This window comes from Rhinoderma darwinii, chromosome 7, assembly GCF_050947455.1.
Source record: "Rhinoderma darwinii isolate aRhiDar2 chromosome 7, aRhiDar2.hap1, whole genome shotgun sequence".
Lineage (NCBI taxonomy): Eukaryota > Metazoa > Chordata > Amphibia > Anura > Rhinodermatidae > Rhinoderma > Rhinoderma darwinii.
In genome coordinates this window covers 1,014,224-1,038,825 of record NC_134693.1, presented here as the reverse complement: position 1 = coordinate 1,038,825, position 24,602 = coordinate 1,014,224, and the positions used below count along the sequence as shown (strand labels likewise).

Sequence of the window (24,602 nt, the reverse complement as noted above, 5' to 3'; positions counted from 1 at the left end):
TATAGAGTTACACGTTAACATTCTACAGCCTGCAGTCACCACTAGGGAGAGCTCACTACATACAGATATATACAGCTCCCATAGAGTTACATGATACTATTTGCCTGCCTGCATACACCACTAGGGGGAGCTCATTACATACAGATATATACAGCTCCCATAGAGTTACATGATAACATTCTGCTGCCTGCATACACCACTAGTGGGAGCTCACTACATACAGATATATACAGCTCCCATAGAGTTACATGATAACATTCTGCTGCCCAATAGGGGGAGCTCACTACATACAGATATATACAGCTCCCATAGAGTTACATGATAACATTCTGCTGTCTGCAGTCAACACTGAAGGGAGCTCACTAAATACAGATATATACAGCTCCCATAGAGTTACATGATAACATTCTGCTGCCTGCATACACCACTAGTGGGAGCTCACTACATACAGATATATACAGCCCCCATAGAGTTACATGATAACATTCTGCTGCCTGCCATCACCACTAGAGGGAGCTCACTACATACAGACATATACATCTCCCGTAGAGTTACATGATAACATTCTACTGCCTGCATACACCACTAGTGGGAGCTCATTACATACAGATATATACAGCTCCCAGAGAGTTACATGATAACTTTCTGCTGCCTGCAGCCACCACTGGGGGAGCTCTTTACATACAGATATATACAGCTCCCATAGAGTTACATGATAACATTTTGCTGCCTGCAGTCACCACTATGGAGCGCTCACTACATACAGATATATAAAGCTCCTATAGAGTTACATGATGATATTCTGCTGCCTGCAGTCACCACTAGGGAGAGCTCACTACATACAGATCTATACAGCTCCCATAGAGTTACATGATACTATTTGCCTGCCTGCATACACCACTAGGGAGAGCTCATTACATACAGATACATACAGCTCCCATAGAGTTACATGATAACATTCTGCTGTCTGCAGTCACCACTTGGGGAGCTCACTACATACAGATATATACAGCACCCTTAGAGTTACATGATAACATTCTGCTGCCCAATAGGACGAGATCACTACATACAGATATATACAGCTCCCATAGAGTTACATGATAACATTCTGCTGTCTGCAGTCAACACTGAAGGGAGCTCACTAAATACAGATATATACAGCTCCCATAGAGTTACATGATAATATTCTGGTGCCTGCAGTCACCACTAGAGGGTTCTCACTACATACAGATATATACAGCTCCCATAGAGTTACACGATAACGTTCTGTTGTCTGCAGTCACTAGGGGGAGCTCACTTTATATAGATATATACAGCTCCCATAGAGTTACATGATAACATTCTGCTACCTACAGTCACCACTAGGGGGAGCTCACTACATACAGATATATACAGCTCCCATACTGTTACATGATGATATTCTGCTGCCTGCAGTCACCACTAGGAGGAGCTCACTACATACAGATATATACAGCTCCCATAGAGTTGCATGATAACATTCTACAGCCTGCAGTCACCACTAGGGAGAGCTCACAATATACAGATATATACAGCACCCATAAAGTTACATGATAACTTTCTGCTACCTGCAGCCACCACTAGGGGAGCTGTCTACATACAGATATATACAGCTCCCATAGAGTTACATGATAACATTCTGAAGCCTGCAGTCACCACTATGGGGAGCTAACTACATACAGATATATAAAGCTCCTATAGAGGTACATGATGATATTCTGCCGCCTGCAGTCACCACTAGGGGGAGCTCACTACATACAGATATATACAGCTCCCATAGAGTTGCATGACAACATTCTACAGCCTGCAGTCACCACTAGGGAGAGCTCACAATATACAGATTTATACAGCACCCATAAAGTTACAAGATAACTTTCTGCTGCCTGCAGCCACCACTAGGGGAGCTGTCTACATACAGATATATAGAGCTCCCATAGAGTTACATGATAACATTCTGAAGCCTGCAGTCACCACTATAGGGAGCTAACTACATACAGATATATAAAGCTCCTATAGAGTTACATGATGATATTCTGCTGCCTGCAGTCACCACTAGGAGGCGCTCACTACATACAGATATATACAGCTCCCATAGAGTTACATGATAACATTCTACAGCCTGCAGTCACCACTAGGGAGAGCTCACAAAATACAGATATATACAGCTCCCATAGAGTTACATGATAACTTTCCGCGGCCTGCAGCCACCACTAGGGGAGCTTACTACATACAGATATATACAGCTCCCATAGAGTTGCATGATAACATTCTACTGCCTGCAGCCACCAGTAGGGAGAGCTCACAAAATACAGATATATACATCACCCATAAAGTTATATGATAACATTCTGCTGCCTGCAGCCACCACTAGGGGAACTCACTACATACATATATATATACAGCTCCCATAGAGTTACATGATAACATTCTGCTGCCTGCCGTCACCACTAGGGGAAGCTCATTACATACAGATATATACAACTCCCAAAGAGTAACATGATAACTTTCTGCTGCCTGCCATCACCAGTAGAGGGAGCTCACTACATACAGATATATACAGCTCCCATAGAGTTACATGATAACTTTCTGCTGCCTGCAGCCACCACTAGGCAGAGCTTATTGCAGACTGTACTCTATTTTGGTTTACTATTTGTCTATGCATGCAATAAGCTCCTGAGCTCCCCTAGTGGAGGTTAAAGGCAGCAGATGTATATAGAGTAGATAAAAGGAAAGCACAAAAGGCAGTGATGGAGAATCTCGTAGGCAGTCCGTATCCATGTGTAGATAGGGAGAAGATCACACCGGCTGTCAATATCAGAATTTAGGGAGGAGAGGGAATCACACTGGCTGACAGTATAAGGGTATGTTCACACAGAGTGTTTTCAGCCATTTTTGGGCCGTAAACATCCCGGAAAACGGGTGAAAAATCGGAAGCAGAACGCCTCCAAACATCTGCCCATTGATTTCAATGGGAAAACGGTGTTCTGTTCCGACTTGCCGATTTTTACGCGGCCGTTTTTCAAAACGGCTGTGTAAAGAAACGGCCGCGAAAAAGAAGTGTATGTAACTTCTTGAGCCATTTTTGGAGCCATTTTTTTATTGACTCTAAAGAAAAACAGCTCCAAAAACGGTCGTTAAAAACGCCACGAAATACACAATTTTTATTTAAAAAACTTCTGAAAATCAGGACTTGTTTACCCTTGAACCAGCTGCGTATTTTCAGACGTTTCTGAGTTTGTGTGCGCACATACCCTAAGAGTGTAGAGAAGGAGCGGGAATCACACAAGCTGTCAGTGTAGCGAGAAAGCAGTACAGGGATGAATCTGTGCTGATCCATGAGAGCTAGTGAAGGCAGCAGCATCCTGAATATACTGACCTTACATCCAGCATGCATTATTGGGAGGACACAGCCACAGGATAAAAGTCTGAAACTAGGTGCAGGTTGCAAACGGCATATTCGGGGGTCTGGAAAAGAATAGAAAAGATTGTAGCCTAAAGTTCAATGCAATGCCTTTTCATTTCAGGTAACCGCTAACATATATACAAACATTTTTTTCTATACGAAGTGTCCATGACCTTTCCTGACTCCTCCTGACTCCTTCTTTATCTCATTAAGGCTTTAGAGGTGACAAAGGAAGTGAACTGCTTGATCGACTTTGTGGCTGAGTGTGAGGCGCAGGTGCAGGAGGTGAAGAAGCAGCAGGAGAAAGGTCTTCTCTATGGGGTGCCCATCTCCCTGAAGGAAAATGCTGGATATAAGGTTCATACTCCACTCTACATTACATATACTGGCCATTCCAGCACCCCCTCCCCCATCCTCTGGGGCTCCGAGACACATTACACAGAAAAACGGTACTGATACATACAGACCTGCGCCGTCTATGGGGTCATAGTAGATTCCACCAGACAGAAGGTTTACTTAGACCCCACAATAATCTTACAGTGAGGTCCGGAATTATTTGGGCAGTGACACGATCTTCATGGTTCGGGTTTTGCTGCCTCCACGTTGAATTGACATGAAACATCTGAGATACAATTGAAGTTTAGACTTTCAGGTTTAATTCTTGGGGTTGGACAAAAATCTCCTGTGAAACGTTTAGGAATTGCCGCCATTTTTCTACACCGCCGCCTCAATCCAGGGGCTCAAAAGTAATTGGAGAAATGAACATTCCCAGAAATAAAATGTTTTTTTAATACTTTGTGTAGAATCCTGTGCAGCAATGACGGCCGGAAGTCTGGACCCCTGGACATCACCACACGCTGGTTTCCTCCTTTGCTCGGCCGTTACTGCAGCGTCTTCACTTGTCGCTTGTTTGGGGGTCTTTCTGCCTTACGTTTTGTCTTCAGCGGGTGAAATGCTGGATCAGCGTGAAATGCTGGATCGGGGGGAAATGCTGTATCGGGGGGTGTAATGCTGGATCGGGGTGAGATCTGGTGACTCGGCCATTGCAGAAAATGCCACTTCTTTCCTTATAAACTCCTGGGCGGCTTTCGCAGGATGTTCTGGGTCATTGTCATCTGTCCTGTGAAGCGACGTCCAATCACCTGCTGCGTGTGGTGGAATCTGAGCAGAAAGTAATTCCCTGAACACTTCAGAATTCATCCGACTGCTTCTCTTTCCAGTCACATCATCAATAAACACTAGTGATCCTGTGCCAGGCAGCCATGCTTGCCCATGCCATCACACTGCCCCCACCGTGCCATCACCCCGCCCCGACCATGCCATCACACCAACCCCACCATGCCATCACACTGCCCCCACCACGCCATCATACCGCCCCCTCCACGCCATCACACCGCCCCCTCCACGCCATCACACCACCCTCACCACGCCATCACACTGCCCCCACCATGCCATCACACTGCCTCCACCATGTCATCACACCGCCCCACCATGCCATCACACTGCCTCCACCATGCCATCACACTGCCTCCACCATGTCATCACACCACACCACCATGTCATCACACTGCCCCCACCATGCCATCACACTGCCTCCACCATGTCATCACACTGCCTCCACCATGCCATCACACTGCCTCCACCATGCCATCACACTGCCCCCACCATGTCATCACACTGCCCCCACCATGCCAACACACTGCCTCCACCATGCCATCACACTGCCTCTACCATGCCATCACACTGCCTCTACCATGCCATCACACTGCCTCCACCATGCCATCACACTGCCTCTACCATGCCATCACACTGCCTCTACCATGCCATCACACTGCTTCCACCATGCCATCACACTGCCTCCACCATGCCATCACCCTGCCCCCACCGTGCCATTACACTGCTCCCACCATGTGTTACAGAGGATGTGGTGGCTTCGGGTCATGAACCGTTCCCAGCTTTCTCCGTACTTTCTTCTCCCATCATTCTGGTCCAGGTTGATCTTAGTTTCGCTTCTTTACATGTTGTTTGGTAAAGTCTAATTTGGTCTTTCTATTTTTGCGGCTGATTATTGGTTGGCACCTTGTGGTGAACCCTCTGTATTTGCTCTCATGTAGTCTTCTCTTTATGGGAGACTTAGATACTGATCCTCCTACTTCCAGGAGAGTCTTCACTTGGGTAGATGTTGTGATGGGTTTTTCTTCACCATGGACAGGATCCTGCGATCATCCACCACTGCTGTCTTCCGTGGACGTCCAGGCCTTTTGGAGTTCACGTGATCACCAGTGCCCTCTTATTGTTACCAGAATGTACCAGACTGTTGATTTGGCCGCTCCTGACATTTGTGTTTCTCTCTGATGGATTTTCTGCCTAACGATGGTCGGTGTCACTTGCATTGAGAGCTCTTCTGACCTCATGTTGTGGGTTAACAGCAACAGCTTCCAAATGCAAATGTTGCACCTGGAATCAACTCCAGACCTTTTACTGCTTAACAGATGATGGATTAACAAGGGAATAGCCCATTAAATAGCTTGCGAGATAATTGTCCAATCACCTTTGGTCTCTTGAAAAAGAGGCAGCTCCATATTAAAGAGCTGTAAGTCCTAAACCCCTTCCTCAAATTAGGATGTGAATACCCTCAAATTAAAGCTGGGAGTCTGCACTTCATTATATAACTGGATATTCAATATGTTTTGGTAAAAAGCTAAAATGCTAAAACTTGTGTCACTGTCCAAATAATTCCGGACCTATCTGTATATCCAGGGATAGGGGGCGCTAAGGAGTAAAATAAAGAGCAATACAGCAAATGTTTCAGACATCGGGTTTATTTATCAATGTATTTACGTAATTTCTTGTTGTGAAACGCAACTTTTTAAATGTTGCATTGGATGTGGCACTAAACTTATGGATTTGTGCGAGTTTTCGACTCCGTTGTCAATTTTGAAAATAGACGAGTAAAGTTTCTGTTGTCACCCAAGTGAAGTCGTTTATTGAGTGGAGTGAGGAGAAATGGCGCAAATCTAATTCTGCTCATAGAAGGTGTAGAAAGATCTTTTTCCAGTGAGTACAAAATGCGCCAATTAGAGGTGTGTGCCCTTAAAATAAATTTGGCGTATATCTCGCCAACACCGTTCTGACCTGTGTAATATACGCCATTATGAATAGATGTCAGCCATGACTCCAGCCTAGCAGCAGCCATACACGTCACTATGATAAAACTTATGTCATACATTGTCATAGTCCCGGTGCCCGCTTAGTCGGGCAGATTCATTAATACTTAGATCAGGCAGCGTCCAGTTGGTCCCAGTGGCGGTTGCCGCATCTTTCTAGACATTTTTCCTTCTTCCACCTATTAATCGGCTGCGTTTACACCAGTTTTTTTGTGCCCAAATTCTGGTGCATTTTTGGTGCACTGTCATATTTTTTGCCTTCCATTTTCTGCTGAGGGACCCGGAGAGGTAAGGGGAGTATGTATTTAATTTTCAGTCTTAGATTTCTGCTCCGCGGAGTGAGATGTGACAGATTATGAAGACGAGCACGCCTCTTATTAAATCTGTCCCATCTTCTCACTGGCCATGCACCATCTGTTTCCTTCCCCAATTGGACAAAAAATAAAAATAAATACATTCTCCCCTCACCTCTCCGGGTCCCTCAGCATGCCGCAGCTCATACAAGGTCCTGATGCTGGGCAGCGTCGGGCTGTGTCACATACGTCGTCTTCATACTGCCCGGTGTCAGGACCTTGTCTAAGTCGCGGCATGCTGAGGGGGCCCAGACGGGAGGGCTGAAGGGAGTATGTATTTATCTTTTAAACTATCAGATGGGGAGGGGGTAGTCCGTAAATTGCGACTTTTGTTCCCTTTTGTGACATTTCTACATCAGAAAACTGGCGTACAAAGGTTGATAAATGTAATTCAGTTTCCAGTCAGTGAGTACAGGGTCCAGTCAGTGACTACAGGGTCCAGTCAGTGACTACAGGGTCCAGTCGGTGCCTACAGGGTCCAGTCAGTGACTACAGAGTCCAGTCGGTGACTACAGGGTCCAGTCGGTGACTACAGGGTCCAGTCGGTGACTACAGGGTCCAGTCGGTGCCTACAGGGTCCAGTCGGTGACTACAGGGTCCAGTCGGTGCCTACAGGGTCCAGTCGGTGACTACAGGGTCCAGTCGGTGACTACAGGGTCCAGTCGGTGCCTACAGGGTCCAGTCGGTGCCTACAGGGTCCAGTCGGTGTCTACAGGGTCCAGTCGGTGCCATCCCTTAGATCCATAATGCATACTACATAGCCTGGAGTGCCATGCTCTGCCCAGACAGTGCCTATATAGTTTTCCGTCTGGTTTCTCGGAGATTCTCCTCCTGGTGCCCTCACGTTACAGACCAGAAGGCATCATATTGATGAAGTTTCGGCGCCCGGTAATCACATATTGTAGAATAATGGATGATTCCTGGATCAGAACACGATTGTGACCGTTGTTCTCCCAGCCTAGAGGTTAACATTATCGCCAAATAATAGAACTAGTGGGATCTTCGGGACATTATTGCAGCAGGTTTGGAGTCCTGACGTTGCTCCTTCTTGGTAGGATGGAGGAGAGGACTGCTGGTCACGTCCTCAGGTCTGGGTGTGTCCTCCTGGATTTGTGACACTTGTGGGTCCTTTATCCTATGTGTGATCTACTCCCCTATAAATAGGATTTTGTCTTGGCACAGGGGCACAACTCGCACTGCGGTCTCGTCCACTTTCTAGGGGTGGAAGAAGCGGAGGACAGCGTTCTTGTCCAGGTGCTGAAGAAGCAGGGTGCTATCCCCTTCGTGAGGACCAACATCCCACAATCCACGATTAAGTAAGAGCATGAAGTCTGTTCTGCAGCCTCACTCCTGACCCTCCAGATATCGCAGGGTAACTGTGTACAATACTGTACCTCACCCTGTGCTGCTGATCCTGAGATACATCATGTGGTATACTCCACTCACCGCCAGAGCTGCAGACACAATGCTGCTGTTACATCATGTCGAATACTCCTTTCACCGACAGAGCAGCAGACACAATTCTGTTGTTATATCATATCTTATACTCCACTCACCGCCAGTGCTGCAGTCATAATTCTGCTGGTTTCCTGTTAGCTCTCAGGTTTCAGAATATTGGCTTTGATAAACCTACAGTTTGATGCTCGGGATGAGCATGGTAATCACTGTCTGTCTCCTTTTACAGCTTTGACTGCAGTAATTCCATTTTCGGACAGACCCTGAACCCCCACAATCATAAGAAGACCTGCGGAGGCTCCAGCGGCGGGGAAGGGGCTCTGATCGCAGGGGGTGGAGCGATCCTTGGTGTGGGCACTGATGTCCTGGGAAGTATCCGGATGCCATCCAGTTTCTGTGGGATCTGCGGACTGAAGCCATCTGGGTACAGAATGAGGTAAGTAGTGGAGATGACTAGGAAGTAGTAACTGAGGAATGATATAACCGCCTACCCCCAACCCATAGCGATTCCTCTACATGTTGTGTGAAAGAAGACGCAGCAGTAGCTCCATCATCACTTATGTCACTATACTTCTACTTCTTCTTCCTCCTCTTCTTATTCTTCCTCTTCTTCTCCCTCGTCCACTTCTTCTTCCCCTTCTTCTTCTTCCTTATTCTTCCTCCTCTTCTTTCTCTACTAGTGGTTCCTCTACATGTTGTGTGAAAGAAGAGGCAGCAGTAGCAGCTCCATTATCACTTACGTCACTATACTTCTACTTCCTCCTCTTCTTCCCCTTCTTCTTCCTCCTCCTCCTCTTCTTGTTCTTCTTCCTCCTTCTTCCTCATCCTTCCTTCTCTTCCTCTTCTTCCCCTCTTCTTCCTCCTCTTCTTCTTTCTACTCCTCCTCTTCTTCCTCCTCTTCTTCATCTTTTTCTTCTTCCCCTTCTTCTTCTTCCTCCTCTTCTTCCTCCTCCTGCTCCTTCTTCTTCCTCCTCTTCTTCCTTTTTCTTCCTCCTCTTCTTTTTCCTCCTTCCTCTTCTTCCTCCTCCACTTCTTCCTCCTTCTCTTCCTCCTCTTCTTCTTACTCCTTCTTCCTCTTGTTCCACTTCCTCCTTCTTCCCCTCTTCCTCATTCTTCCTCTTCTTCTTCTTCTTTCTCTTCTTCCTTCTCCTCTTCTTCTCTTTTCTCTTCTTCCTTCTCCTCCTCTTCTTCCTTTTTCTTCTTCCTCCTCTTCCTTCCACAAACAGAAGGATGGCACTCCTCTAAGGTAATATCGTCAGTAATACATAAAAGAAACCAAGGCCAGGCTTGTGGTAATACAGCTCATCTGATTTGGTTGTGCTTAAAGGTGTTTTCCCATAATCCATATTTATTACCTGTCCATAGGACAGGTGATAAATATCTGATCGGTCACTGATCACGGGAATGGGCTTACCTTGCCATTCCTTGGAGCTCCATAGGAATGGACTCGTAGTACGCTGTTAAATATCAGGCTCGCCAATATATTTCCGCAATCCTTCATTTGTGATAAGAAATGTGCGAGAGGAAAAATATGCAGAATCTTCAATAAAAGCAAAAGTCTTTAATGCACACAAAAAATAGAAGACGCAGCAAATTGACAAAAAATGGTTAAGACAGTGGATTCCAGAAAAGCATGCTCTTCATGGGCGAGGGTCCGAGGTGTTGTAGAGTCATCATGAGAGAGAGGGACCATCTGTTAGCACCCCCCAATGTTTTGTCCCCCCACAATAGATTTTTGTGCTGCTTATATATTACAAAGGTCCTTAGACATACATTGGATCCCAATTTTAACTTCCAATGTACTAATATGGTAAGAAGAACATGAGAAGATATCTCGGTCTTACACCACGTAATCCTGTATTACCATATACACTACCGCCCGGACCTGAGGCATCAATGTCCTTCTCACATAGTATTAGCATTGTCAGGAATAAATGAAGATACAAGGTTGTCCTCGTACATGGCCGATCCATCATTTTACATACGTGTGCTCGGCCACCGCTCTATTCATTTCTATGGGGCTGCTGAAGATAGAAGTGTTAAAGAGTCTCTGTCACCACATTATAAGTGCCCCCCTATCTCTTACATAATGTGATCGGCGCTGTAATGTAGAGAACAGTGGTCCTAGCAATAAAGAGGCTGTCACCAGATTATAAGTGCCCTGTCTCCTACATAATGTGATCGGCGCTGTAATGTAGAGAACAGTGGTCCTAGTAATAAAGAGGCTGTCACCAGATTATAAGTGGCCTATCTCCTACATAATGTGATCAGTGCTGTAATGTAGATAACAGTGGTCCTAGTAATAAAGAGGCTGTCACCAGATTATAAGTGCCCTGTCTCCTACATAATGTGATCGGCGCTGTAATGTAGAGAACAGTGGTCCTAGTAATAAAGAGGCTGTCACCACATTATAAGTGTCCTTCCTCCTACATAATGTGATCAGTGCTGTAATGTAGAGAACAGTGGTCCTAGTAATAAAGAGGCTCTGTCACCACATTATAAGTGGCCTATATTGTACATGATGTGATCGGCGCTGTAATGTAGATAACAGTGGTCCTAGTAATAAAGAGGCTGTCACCAGATTATAAGTGCCCTGTCTCCTACATAATGTGATCGGCGCTGTAATGTAGAGAACAGTGGTCCTAGTAATAAAGAGGCTGTCACCACATTATAAGTGTCCTTCCTCCTACATAATGTGATCAGTGCTGTAATGTAGAGAACAGTGGTCCTAGTAATAAAGAGGCTCTGTCACCACATTATAAGTGGCCTATATTGTACATGATGTGATCGGCGCTGTAATGTAGATAACAGTGGTCCTAGTAATAAAGAGGCTCTGTCACCAGATTATAAGTGCCCTGTCTCCTACATAATGTGATCGGTGCTGTAATTGGAGTCATAGTAAAACATATAGTAAAACACGCCCAGTTGTCCATTGAGAAACTCATAAGCATAAAGCTAAAATAGGTCATAACTCTGTCAAAAATGATAATTTTTCTAAATAAAAAACACTTATCTACCTTACAGCGCCGATCACATCATGCACAAGATAGGCCACTTATAATCTGGTGACAGCCTCTTTATTACTAGGACCACTGTTATCTACATTACAGCGCAGGTCACATCATGTACAATATAGGCCACTTATAATGTGGTGACAGCCTCTTCAAGTCTGACTCAAGGAAGATTTTTTTGGCTGCTGTTTTAGGAAACGGACCATGTACAGATGTAGCCGTCTTTATCTTGACGTAACACATTAAATACATAGTGGCTAGATCCCTTATCTTGACTTTTCAATGGCTTTTGTGGTGTATATCACATTGCAGAAAGTTATCAGAGTCAAGATAAAGATGGCGACATCCGTATATTCACCACGCTGTCAATGTGGAGATAAAAGAAAATCACTTCACATCCTGAAGTCTAAGCTGCCGTAGAATAAACATTACATTTCACTCGAAAGGCTGAATCATCCTCAATTATTTATTGGCTAGACAAAAAACCACAAATAAAAGAGCGAAGTAACGTGATTCAACCTCGGACAGAGGTCTTCACCAGGCATCCCGTATTTCTGCTTCTTTGTCGTCTCCTCCTTCTACATCTTCCCCATTGTCCTCTCCTACTTTTTCTTCATCTCACCATCTTAACCCCTTATTTTCCTTCCTGTTTCTATAATTATTACGTCTTATTCCTTTTTTCGGCTTCTTTCTCCTTCTCTTTCTTTTTCCTTCTCCTTTTTTTCTTCTTTTTCCTTCTCCTTTTTTTCTTCTTTCTCCTTTTTTCTACTTCGCCTTCTCCTTTCTCCTTAGCCTCCTTCTTTTTCTTTCTCCTTTTTCTTCCTCCTTCTTCCTATTCTTTCTCCTTCTTTCTCTTTCTTTTTCTTCTCTTTTCTTCTCCTTTTTTCTTCTTTCTCCTTTTTCTTTTCTTCTCTGTCCTTCTTCTTTCTACTTCATCTTCTCCTTTCCCCTTAGCCTCCTTTTTCTTCTTTCTCCGTTTTCTTCTTCTTTCTCCTTCCTCCTTCTTCTTCCTCTTCTTTCTTCTTCCTCCTTCTTCCACTTCTTTCGTCTTCTTCCTCCTTCTTCCTCTACTTTCTTCTTCCTCCTCCTTCTTTTTTCTTCTTCTTTCTTCGTCTCCTTATTTTTCTTTCTTCTTCGCCTTCTTTCTCCTTCACCTCCTTATTTTCTTCTTTCTCCTTCGCCTCCTTTTTCTTCTTCTTTCTACTTCTCCTTCTTCCTCTTCTTTCTTCTTCTTCCTCTTCTTTCTTCTTCTTCCTCCTTCTTCGTCTTCTTTCTTCTTCCTCCTTCTTCTTCCTATTCTTTCTTCTTCTTCCTCCTTCTTCCTATTCTTTCTTCTTCTTCGTCCTCCTTCTTCCTCTTCTTTCTTCTTCTTCCTCTTCTTTCTTCTTCCTCCTTCTTCTTCCTATTCTTTCTTCTTCTTCCTCCTTCTTCCTATTCTTTCTTCTTCTTCGTCCTCCTTCTTCCTCTTCTTTCTTCTTCTTCCGCTTCTTCTTCCTTCTTCCTCTTTCTCCGTCTCCTTATTATTTTTCTTTCTTCTTCGCCTCCTTTTTCTTCTATCTGCTTCTTCTGATCTGACCTTCTTCTCTTTGTATTCTAGTGATCTTGGAGTCCTCTCTCCTGTCAGTGGGATGAAGTCAGGTTTGTAATTTTGCCGATGTCTCCCAGTGTCTTTCCCTGTATATTACATATGTATAATCTGTAGAATGACGGGTGTGTTGGGTGATTCAGCCACTTATCCATACGTCCCCCTGTAACACATCATATTATTTATCCGTTTCATCATGTGACCGCTATTCCCAGTATTTCCAATGTGACTGTGGTTTTGTGCTTTCAGCGGTGTCTATGCCGGGTCCGATGGCACGAGACGTGGACAGCTTGGCCTTGTTTATGAAAGCCATTCTGTGTGATGACCTGTTCAAGCTCGACCCCACTGTACCGCCTGTCCCATTCAATGATGAGGTACCAGGCTCCGCATACCTTCTCGGCTATGCTTCAGCAAGGGAGTATGTACTACTAGTCACGTGTGTGTGTGTGTGTGTGTGTGTGTGTGTGTGTGTGTGTGTGTGTGTGTGTGTGTGTGTGTGTGTGGATATATATATATATCCACACACACTATGTCCTGTTATTCCCAACTACCACTGGGGGCGCTGCTCAGTCACATGATTAACAGTCACTATGGGCGTCTCCTACTGAGCTCTGCTATACCGGGTGTACTGCCCTTCCTGTACGTCTCTCTGTAATATTTGCTGTTGTCGGCTCCTGACTTTGTCCTGTTGTCACAGATTTATAACAGCAGAAGGCGTCTGACCATTGGCTTCTATGACACAGATGGATATTTCCTCCCACACCCAAGCATGAGACGAGCCGTGCAGGAGACCAAGACCTTGCTGGAGGAAGCAGGACACAAGGTGCTGCTGATATCTATGGTGGTGACTGTGATGTGGGGACAAAATCCTAGATCAGGCAAATTCTTCTACAAGACCCTTCTCTGGAGGACATTACAATGACTGTCATATCGTCATCATCCTCATCAATGTTATCTCTGGATTTTAGGGTCACAATGTAAATCAGATTTGCTGTTGGTAGATATATAGGGGGAGGGGATCCTAGTGTCGCACTGTCCAGCGCCCCATAGACTTAAGAATGGTGTTGGATCAGGTGGAAGGTTTGGTGCCGCCTGCTGATCTGCAGCCTTAATGGTGAAGTCCATGGTCTGCGGGGGGTCGTAGTCAGGTCAGGGATCTGGTCACTTCTGCGGTGTCCGCTCTACATTCACCCTCTGTGGCTTCTCGTGAGATATCTCCAGAGTTTCTGGCATGTTGTTGGCCAACGTTCTAGCATCTAACAGCGCCGCACTTTATTTTTGGCGCTGAAACGTCTTCCTTTATCTCCAATTTTCACTTAATGGGTCATATTTGCTGTGGAATGCGGCAAAAAAAAAAGGATTAACGTGCGTTAAACTAACGATGACCCCTAAAATTATGAGCGGGTGGGGGAGGGGGCGCAGTCTTGTTCTAGGGCTGATCAAAAAAAAAAGTCTCAATACCAATAACTCACAATAATTGTGCCACATTGACTATAAACCAGCAGCATGTCGTGGGGTACAATAATGGTGGACATGGACGAGAGCCGTGAGAGGAAAACTCTACTCCACCTGCTCAGATGAGCTGCGGGTCCTATGCCGTGTGCAACGTTGTGATGGATTTCACCAAACGCCATAAACTCCTCTGTAAAGTGTCACCATACCGCCCAACATTCAAGTATCACAAAGAGGGGCAACCGGCATCGTTTTTCACTAAGACACGCCGCTAAACCTGGGCGATCCCTCTCCATATACACCCTGTTCAGCCCACACAGTATAATGCCCCCATAGAACCCACCACACAGTATAATGCCCCCCACACAGTATAATGCCCCCACACAGTATAATGCCCCCATAGAACCCCCCACACAGTATAATGCCCCCATAGAACCCCCCACACAGTATAATGCCCCCACACAGTATAATGCCCCCATAGAACCCACCACACAGTATAATGCCCCCCACACAGTATAATGCCCCCACACAGTATAATGCCCCCATAGAACCCCCCACACAGTATAATGCCCCCATAGAACCCCCCACACAGTATAATGCCCCCACACAGTATAATGCCCCCATAGAACCCCCCACACAGTATAATGCCCCCCACACAGTATAAAGCCCACACACAGTATAATGCCCCCATAGAACCCCCACACAGAATAATGCCCCCACACAGTATAATGCCCCCACACAGTATAATGCCCCCACACAGTATAATGCCCCCATAGAACCCCCCACAAAGTATAATGCCCCCCACACAGTATAATGCCCCCATAAAACCCCCCACACAGTATAATGCCCCCCACAGTATAATGCCCCCATAGAACCCCCTACACAGTATAATGTCCCCACACAGTATAATGCCCCCATAGAACCCTCCACAAAGTATAATGCCCCCCACACAGTATAATGCCCCCATAGAACCCCCCACACAGTATAATGCCCCCCACACAGTATAATACCCCCATAGAACCCCCTACACAGTATAATGCCCCCCACACAGTATAATGCCCACACACAGTATAATGCCCCCATAGAACCCACCACACAGTATAATGCCCCCTTAGAACCCCCTACACAGTATAATGCCCCCCACACAGTATAATGCCCACACACAGTATAATGCCCCCATAGAACCCACCACACAGTATAATGCCCCCATAGAACCCCCCACACATTATAATGCCCCCCACACAGTATAATGCCCCCACACAGTAGCAATGCCCCCATAGAACCCTCCACACAGTATAATGTCCCTATTGAACCCCCCACAGTGTATAATGCCCCGCACACAGTATAATGCCCCCCACACAGTATAATGCCCCCTTAGAACCCCGCACAGAGTATAATGCCCCCCACACAGTATAATGCCCCCCACACAGTATAATGCCCCCTTAGAACCCCCCACAGAGTATAATGCCCCCCACACAGTATAATGCCCCCCACACAGTATAATGCCCCCCACACAGTATAATGCCCCCATTGCTGCGTCCACACAGTATAATGTCCCCATAGCTGCCTCCACACAGTATAATGTCCCCATAGCTGCCCCCACACAGTATAATGTCCCATAGCTGCCTCCACACAGTATAATGCCCCCATAGCTGCCTCCACACAGTATAATGTCCCCATAGCTGCCCCCACACAGTATAATGTCCCCATAGCTGCCTCCTCACAGTATAATGCCCCCATAGCTGCCTCCACACAGTATAATGCAACATAGCTGCCCCCACACAGTATAATGCAACATAGCTGCCCCCACGCAGTATAATGTCCCCATAGCTGCCCCCACACAGTATAATGTCCCCATAGCTGCCTCCACACAGTATAATGTCCCCATAGCTGCCTCCACACAGTATAATGCTCCCATAGCTGCCTCCACACAGTATAATGTCCCCATAGCTGCCTCCACACAGTATAATGTCCCCATAGCTGCCCCCACACAGTATAATGTCCCCATAGCTGCCTCCACACAGTATAATGCCCCATAGCTGCCCACACAGTATAATGTCCCCATAGCTGCCTCCACACAGTATAATGCCCCATAGCTGCCTCTACACAGTATAATGTCCCCATAGCTGCCCCCACACAGTATAATACCCCATAGCTGACTCCACACAGTATAATGCCCCCATAACTGCCTCCACACAGTATAATGCCCCCATAGCTGCCTCCACACAGTATAATGTCCCAAAGCTGCCTCCACACAGTATAATGCCCCCATAACTGCCTCCACACAGTATAATGCCCCCATAGCTGCCTCCACACAGTATAATGCCCCATAGCTGCCCCCACGCAGTATAATGTCCCCATAGCTGCCTCCACACAGTATAATGCCCCGATAGCTGCCCCCACACAGTATAATGTCCCCATAGCTGCCTCCCACAGTATAATGTCCCCATAGCTGCCTCCACACAGTATAATGCTCCCATAGCTGCCTCCACACAGTATAATGTCCCCATAGCTGCCCCCACACAGTATAATGCCCCCATAGCTGCCCCCACACAGTATAATGCCCCCATAGCTGCCTCCACACAGTATAATGTCCCCATAGCTGCCCCCACACAGTATAATGTCCTCATAGCTGCCTCCACACAGTATAATGTCCCCATAGTGCCCCCCACACAGTATAATGCCCCCATAGCTGCCTCCACACAGTATAATGCCCCCATAGAACCCCCACACAGTATAATGCCCCGACACAGTATAATGCCCCCATAGAACCCCCCACACAGTATAATGCCCCCACACAGTATAATGCCCCCATAGAACCGCCCACACAGTATAATGCCCCCCACACAGTATAATGCCCCCACACAGTATAATGCCCCCACACAGTATAATGCCCCCATAGAACCCCCCACACAGAATAATGCCCACACACAGTATAATGCCCCCACACAGTATAATGCCCCCACACAGTATAATGCCCCCATAGAACCCCCCACAAAGTATAATGCCCCCCACACAGTATAATGCCCCCATAGAACCCCCCACACAGTATAATGCCCCCCACACAGTATAATGCCCCCATAGAACCCCCTACACAGTATAATGCCCCCCACACAGTATAATGCCCACACACAGTATAATGCCCCCATAGAACCCACCACACAGTATAATGCCCCCATAGAACCCCCTACACAGTATAATGCCCCCCACACAGTATAATGCCCACACACAGTATAATGCCCCCATAGAACCCACCACACAGTATAATGCCCCCATAGAACCCACCACACAGTATAATGCCCCCATAGAACCCCCCACACAGTATAATTCCCCCCACACAGTATAATGCCCCCACACAGTATAATGCCCCCATAGAACCCTCCACACAGTATAATGTCCCTATTGAACCCCCCACAGTGTATAATGCCCCGCACACAGTATAATGCCCCCTTAGAACCCCCACAGAGTATAATGCCCCCCACACAGTATAATTGCCCCACACAGTATAATGCCCCCCACACAGTATACTGCCCCCTTAGAACCCCCCAGAGTATAATGCCCCCCAGAGTATAATGCCCCCCACACAGTATAATGCCCCCACACAGTATAATGCCCCCATAAAACCCCCTACACAGTATAATGCCCCCACACAGTATAATGCCCCCATAAAACCCCTACAGAGTATAATGCCCCCCACACAGTATAATGCCTCCATAGAACCCCCCACACAGTATAATGCCCCCACACAGTATAATGCCCCCATAAAACCCCCTACAGAGTATAATGCCTCCATAGAACCCTCCACACAGTATAATGCCCCCATTGCTGCCTCCACACAGTATAATGCCCCATAGCTGCCCCCATAGCTGTCCCCATAACTGCCTCCACACAGTATAATGCCCCCCATAGCTGCTCCCACACAGTATAATGCCCCATAGCTGCCTCCCCACAGTATAATGTCCCATAGCTACCTCCACAGTATAATGCCCCCATAGCTGCCTCCACACAGTATAATGCCCCCATAGAACCCCCACACAGTATAATGCCCCGACACAGTATAATGCCTCCACACAGTATAATGTCCCCATAGCTGCCTCCACACAGTATAATGCCCCCATAGCTGCCTCCACACAGTATAGCTGCCTCCACACAGTATAATGTCCCCATAGCTGCCTCCACACAGTATAATGCCCCCATAGCTGCCTCCACACAGTATAATGTCCCCATAGCTGCCCCCACACAGTGTAATACCCCATAGCTGCCTCCACACAGTATAATGCCCCCATAACTGCCTCCACACAGTATAATGTCCCATAGCTGCCTCCACACAGTATAATGCCCCCATAACTGCCTCCACACAGTATAATGCCCCCATAGCTGCCTCCACACAGTATAATGCCCCATAGCTGCCTCCACACAGTATAATGTCCCCATAGCTGCCTCCACACAGTATAATGCTCCCATAGATGCCTCCACACAGTATAATGCCCCCATAGCTGCCCCCACACAGTATAATGTCTCCATAGCTGCCTCCACACAGTATAATGTCCCCATAGCTGCCTCCCCACAGTATAATGTCCCCATAGCTGCCCCCACACAGTATAATGTCCCCATAGCTGCTCCCACACAGTATAATGTCCCCATAACTGCCTCCCCACAGTATAATGTCTGATAGCTGCCTCCACACAGTATAATGTCCCCATAGCTGCCTCCACACAGTATAATGTCCCCATAGCTGCCTCCACACAGTATAATGTCCCCATAGCTGCCTCCACACAGTATAATGCCCCCATAGCTGCCTCCACACAGTATAATGTCCCCATAGCTGCACCCACACAGTATAATGTCCCCATAGCTGCCCCCACACAGTATAATGCCCCCATAACTGCCTCCACACAGTATAATGCCCCCCATAGCTGCTCCCACACAGTATAATGCCCCATAGCTGCCTCCCCACAGTATAATGTCCCATAGCTACCTCCACACAGTATAATGCCCCCATAACTGCCTCCACACAGTATAATGCCCCCATAGCTGCCTCCACACAGTATAATGTCCCCATAGCTGCCCCCACACAGTATAATACCCCATAGCTGCCTCCACACAGTATAATGCCCCCATAACTGCCTCCACACAGTATAATGCCCCCATAGCTGCCTCCACACAGTATAATGTCCCATAGCTGCCTCCACACAGTATAATGCCCCCATAACTGCCTCCACACAGTATAATGCCCCCATAGCTGCCTCCACACAGTATAATGCCCCATAGCTGCCTCCACACAGTATAATGTCCCCATAGCTGCCTCCACACAGTATAATGCTTCCATAGCTGCCTCCACACAGTATAATGCCCCCATAGCTGCCCCCACAGTATAATGTCTCCATAGCTGCCTCCACACAGTATAATGTCCCCATAGCTGCCTCCCCACAGTATAATGTCCCCATAGCTGCCCCCACACAGTATAATGTCCCCATAGCTGCTCCCACACAGTATAATGTCCCCATAACTGCCTCCCCACAGTATAACGTCCCATAGCTGCCTCCACACAGTATAATGCCCCCATAGCTGCCCACACACAGTATAATGTCCCCATAGCTGCCCCCACACAGTATAATGCCCCATAGCTGCCTCCACACAGTATAATGCAACATAGCTGCCCCCACGCAGTATAATGTCCCCATAGCTGCCTCCACACAGTATAATGTCCCCATAGCTGCCTCCACACAGTATAATGTCCCCATAGCTGCCCCCACACATTATAATGTCCCCATAGCTGCCTCCACACAGTATAATGCCCCATAGCTGCCCCCACACAGTATAATGTCCCCATAGCTGCCCCCACACAGTATAATGTCCCTATAGCTGCCTCCACACAGTATAATGTCCCCATAGCTGCCTCCACACAGTATAATGTCCCATAGCTGCCTCCACACAGTATAATGCCCCCATAACTGCCTCCACACAGTATAATGCCCCCATAGCTGCCTCCACACAGTATAATGCCCCATAGCTGCCCCCACGCAGTATAATGTCCCCATAGCTGCCTCCACGCAGTATAATGCCCCCATAGCTGCCCCCACACAGTATAATGTCCCCATAGCTGCCTCCACACAGTATAATGTCCCCATAGTGCCCCCCACACAGTATAATGCCCCCATAGCTGCCCCCACACAGTATAATGTCCCCATAGCTGCCACCACACAGTATAATGTCCCCATAGCTGCCTCCACACAGTATAATGTCCCCATAGCTGCCTCCACACAGTATAATGTCCCCATAGCTGCCTCCACACAGTATAATGCCCCCATAGCTGCCTCCACACAGTATAATGTCCCGATAGCTGCCTCTCCACTGTATAATGTCCCCATAGCTGCCTCCACACAGTATAATGCCCCCATAGCTGCCTCCACACAGTATAATGTCCCCATAGCTGCCCCCACACAGTATAATGTCCCCATAGCTGCCTCCACACAGTATAATGCCCCCATAGCTGCCCCCACAAAGTATAATGTCCCCATAGCTGCCCCACACAGTATAATGCCCCCATAGCTGCCTCCACACAGTATAATGTCCCCATAGCTGCCTCCACTCAGTATAATGTCCCCATAGCTGCACCCACACAGTATAATGTCCCCCATAGCTGCCCCCACACAGTATAATGTCCCCATAGCTGCCTCCACACAGTATAATGTCCCCATAGCTGCCTCCACGCAGTATAATGCCCCCATAGCTGCCTCCACACAGTATAATGTCCCCATAGCTGCCTCCACACAGTATAATGTCCCCATAGCTGCCTCCACACAGTATAATGCTCCCATAGCTGCCTCCACACAGTATAATGTCCCCATAGCTGCCTCCACACAGTATAATGTCCCCATAGCTGCCCCCACACAGTATAATGTCCCCATAGCTGCCTCCACACAGTATAATGCCCCATAGCTGCCCCCACACAGTATAATGTCCCCATAGCTGCCCCCACACAGTATAATGTCCCCATAGCTGCCTCCACACAGTATAATGTCCCCATAGCTGCCCCCACACAGTATAATGTCCCCATAGCTGCCTCCACACAGTATAATGCCCCATAGCTGCCCCCACACAGTATAATGTCCCCATAGCTGCCCCCACACAGTATAATGTCCCCATAGCTGCCTCCACACAGTATAATGCCCCCATAGCTGCCTCCACACAGTATAATGCCCCCATACCTGCCTCCACACAGTATAATGTCCCCATAGCTGCCCCACACAGTATAATACCCCATAGCTGCCCCCACACAGTATAATGCCCACATAACTGCCTCCATACAGTATAATGCCCCCATAGCTGCCTCCACACAGTATAATGCCCCATAGCTGCCCCACGCAGTATAATGTCCCCATAGCTGCCTCCACACAGTATAATGCCCCCATAGCTGCCCCCACACAGTATAATGTCCCCATAGCTGTCTCCACACAGTATAATGTCCCCATAGCTGCCCCCACACAGTATAATGCCCCCATAGCTGCCCCCACACAGTATAATGCCCCCATAGCTGCCCCCACACAGTATAATGTCCCCATAGCTGCTCCCACACAGTATAATGTCCCCATAACTGCCTCCCCACAGTATAATGTCCCATAGCTGCCTCCACACAGTATAATGCCCCCATAGCTGCCTACACACAGTATAATGTCCCCATAGCTGCCCCCACACAGTATAATGCCCTATAGCTGCCTCCACACAGTATAATGCAACATAGCTGCCCCCACGCAGTATAATGTCCCCATAGCTGCCTCCACACAGTATAATGTCCCCATAGCTGCCTCCACACAGTATAATGCCCCATAGCTGCCCCCACACAGTATAATGTCCCCATAGCTGCCCCCACACAGTATAATGTCCCCATAGCTGCCTCCACACAGTATAATGTCCCCATAGCTGCCTCCACACAGTATAATGTCCCATAGCTGCCTCCACACAGTATAATGCCCCCATAACTGCCTCCACACAGTATAATGCCCCCATAGCTGCCTCCACACAGTATAATGCCCCATAGCTGCCCCCACGCAGTATAATGTCCCCATAGCTGCCTCCACGCAGTATAATGCCCCCATAGCTGCCCCCACACAGTATAATGTCCCCATAGCTGCCTCCACACAGTATAATGTCCCCATAGTGCCCCCCACACAGTATAATGCCCCCATAGCTGCCCCCACACAGTATAATGTCCCCATAGCTGCCACCACACAGTATAATGTCCCCATAGCTGCCTCCACACAGTATAATGTCCCCATAGCTGCCTCCACACAGTATAATGTCCCCATAGCTGCCTCCACACAGTATAATGCCCCCATAGCTGCCTCCACACAGTATAATGTCCCCATAGCTGCCTCTCCACTGTATAATGTCCCATAGCTGCCTCCACACAGTATAATGCCCCCATAGCGCCTCCACACAGTATAATGTCCCCATAGCTGCCCCCACACAGTATAATGTCCCCATAGCTGCCTCCACACAGTATAATGCCCCCATAGCTGCACCCACACAGTATAATGTCCCACAGCTGCCTCCACACAGTATAATGTCCCATAGCTGCCTCCACACAGTATAATGCCCCCATAACTGCCTCCACACAGTATAATGCCCCCATAGCTGCCTCCACACAGTATAATTCCCCATAGCTGCCTCCACACAGTATAATTCCCCATAGCTGCCTCCACACAGTATAATGCTCCCATAGCTGCCTCCACACAGTATAATGTCCCCATAGCTGCCTCCACACAGTATAATGTCCCCATAGCTGCCCCCACACAGTATAATGTCCCCATAGCGGCCTCCACACAGTATAATGCCCCATAGCTGCCCCCACACAGTATAATGTCCCCATAACTGCCCCCACACAGTATAATGTCCCCATAGCTGCCTCCACACAGTATAATGCCCCCATAGCTGCCTCCACACAGTATAATGCCCCCATAGCTGCCTCCACACAGTATAATGTCCCCATAGCTGCCCCACACAGTATAATACCCCATAGCTGCCCCCACACAGTATAATGCCCACATAACTGCCTCCATACAGTATAATGCCCCCATAGCTGCCTCCACACAGTATAATGCCCCATAGCTGCCCCACGCAGTATAATGTCCCCATAGCTGCCTCCACACAGTATAATGCCCCCATAGCTGCCCCCACACAGTATAATGTCCCCATAGCTGTCTCCACACAGTATAATGTCCCCATAGCTGCCCCCACACAGTATAATGCCCCCATAGCTGCCCCCACACAGTATAATGCCCCCATAGCTGCCCCCACACAGTATAATGCCCCCATAGCTGCCCCCACACAGTATAATGCCCCCATAGCTGCCCCCACACAGTATAATGCCCCCATAGCTGCCCCCACACAGTATAATGCCCCCATAGCTGCCCCCACACAGTATAATGCCCCCATAGCTGCCTCCACACAGTATAATGTCCCCATAGTGCCCCCCACACAGTATAATGCCCCCATAGCTGCCTTCACACAGTATAATGCCCCCATACAGTATAATGCCCCCACACAGTATAATGCCCCCATAGAACCCCCCACACAGTATAATGCCCCCACACAGTATAATGCCCCCATAGAACCCCCCACACAGTATAATGCCCCCCACACAGTATAATGCCCCCACACAGTATAATGCCCCATAGAACCCCCCACATAGAATAATGCCCCCACACAGTATAATGCCCCCACACAGTATAATGCCCCCATAGAACCCCCCACAAAGTATAATGCCACCCACACAGTATAATGCCCCCATAGAAACCCCCACACAGTATAATGCCCCCATAGAACCCCCTACACAGTATAATGCCCCCCACACAGTATAATGCCCCCACACACTATAATGCCCCCATAGAACCCCCCACAAAGTATAATGCCCCCCACACAGTATAATGCCCCCATAGAACTCCCCACACAGTATAATGCCCCACACACAGTATAATGCCCCCATAGAACCCCCTACACAGTATAATGCCCCCCCACACATTATAATGCTTAACACAGTATAATGCCCCCATAGAACCCACCACACAGTATAATGCCCCCATAGAACCCCCTACACAGTATAATGCCCCCCACACAGTATAATGCCCACACACAGTATAATGCCCCCATAGAACC

At 47.6% G+C, this 24,602-nt stretch overlaps 1 protein-coding gene across 1 annotated transcript in view; it reads left to right on the top strand.

Annotated features, from left to right (window-relative positions):
• The window catches only part of LOC142656984 (vitamin D3 hydroxylase-associated protein-like), a 41,514-nt gene extending 27,600 nt beyond the window's left edge, over positions 1 to 13,914 (top strand). Inside the window, exons 3-8 of the mRNA XM_075832035.1 lie at positions 3,635 to 3,778; positions 8,124 to 8,257; positions 8,626 to 8,832; positions 13,005 to 13,045; positions 13,242 to 13,366; positions 13,690 to 13,914. Coding sequence (XP_075688150.1) covers positions 3,635 to 3,778; positions 8,124 to 8,257; positions 8,626 to 8,832; positions 13,005 to 13,045; positions 13,242 to 13,366; positions 13,690 to 13,914 — 876 coding nt within the window. The remainder of the gene's footprint in view (positions 1 to 3,634; positions 3,779 to 8,123; positions 8,258 to 8,625; positions 8,833 to 13,004; positions 13,046 to 13,241; positions 13,367 to 13,689) is intronic.
• Positions 13,915 to 24,602: the final 10,688 nt, after the last annotated feature.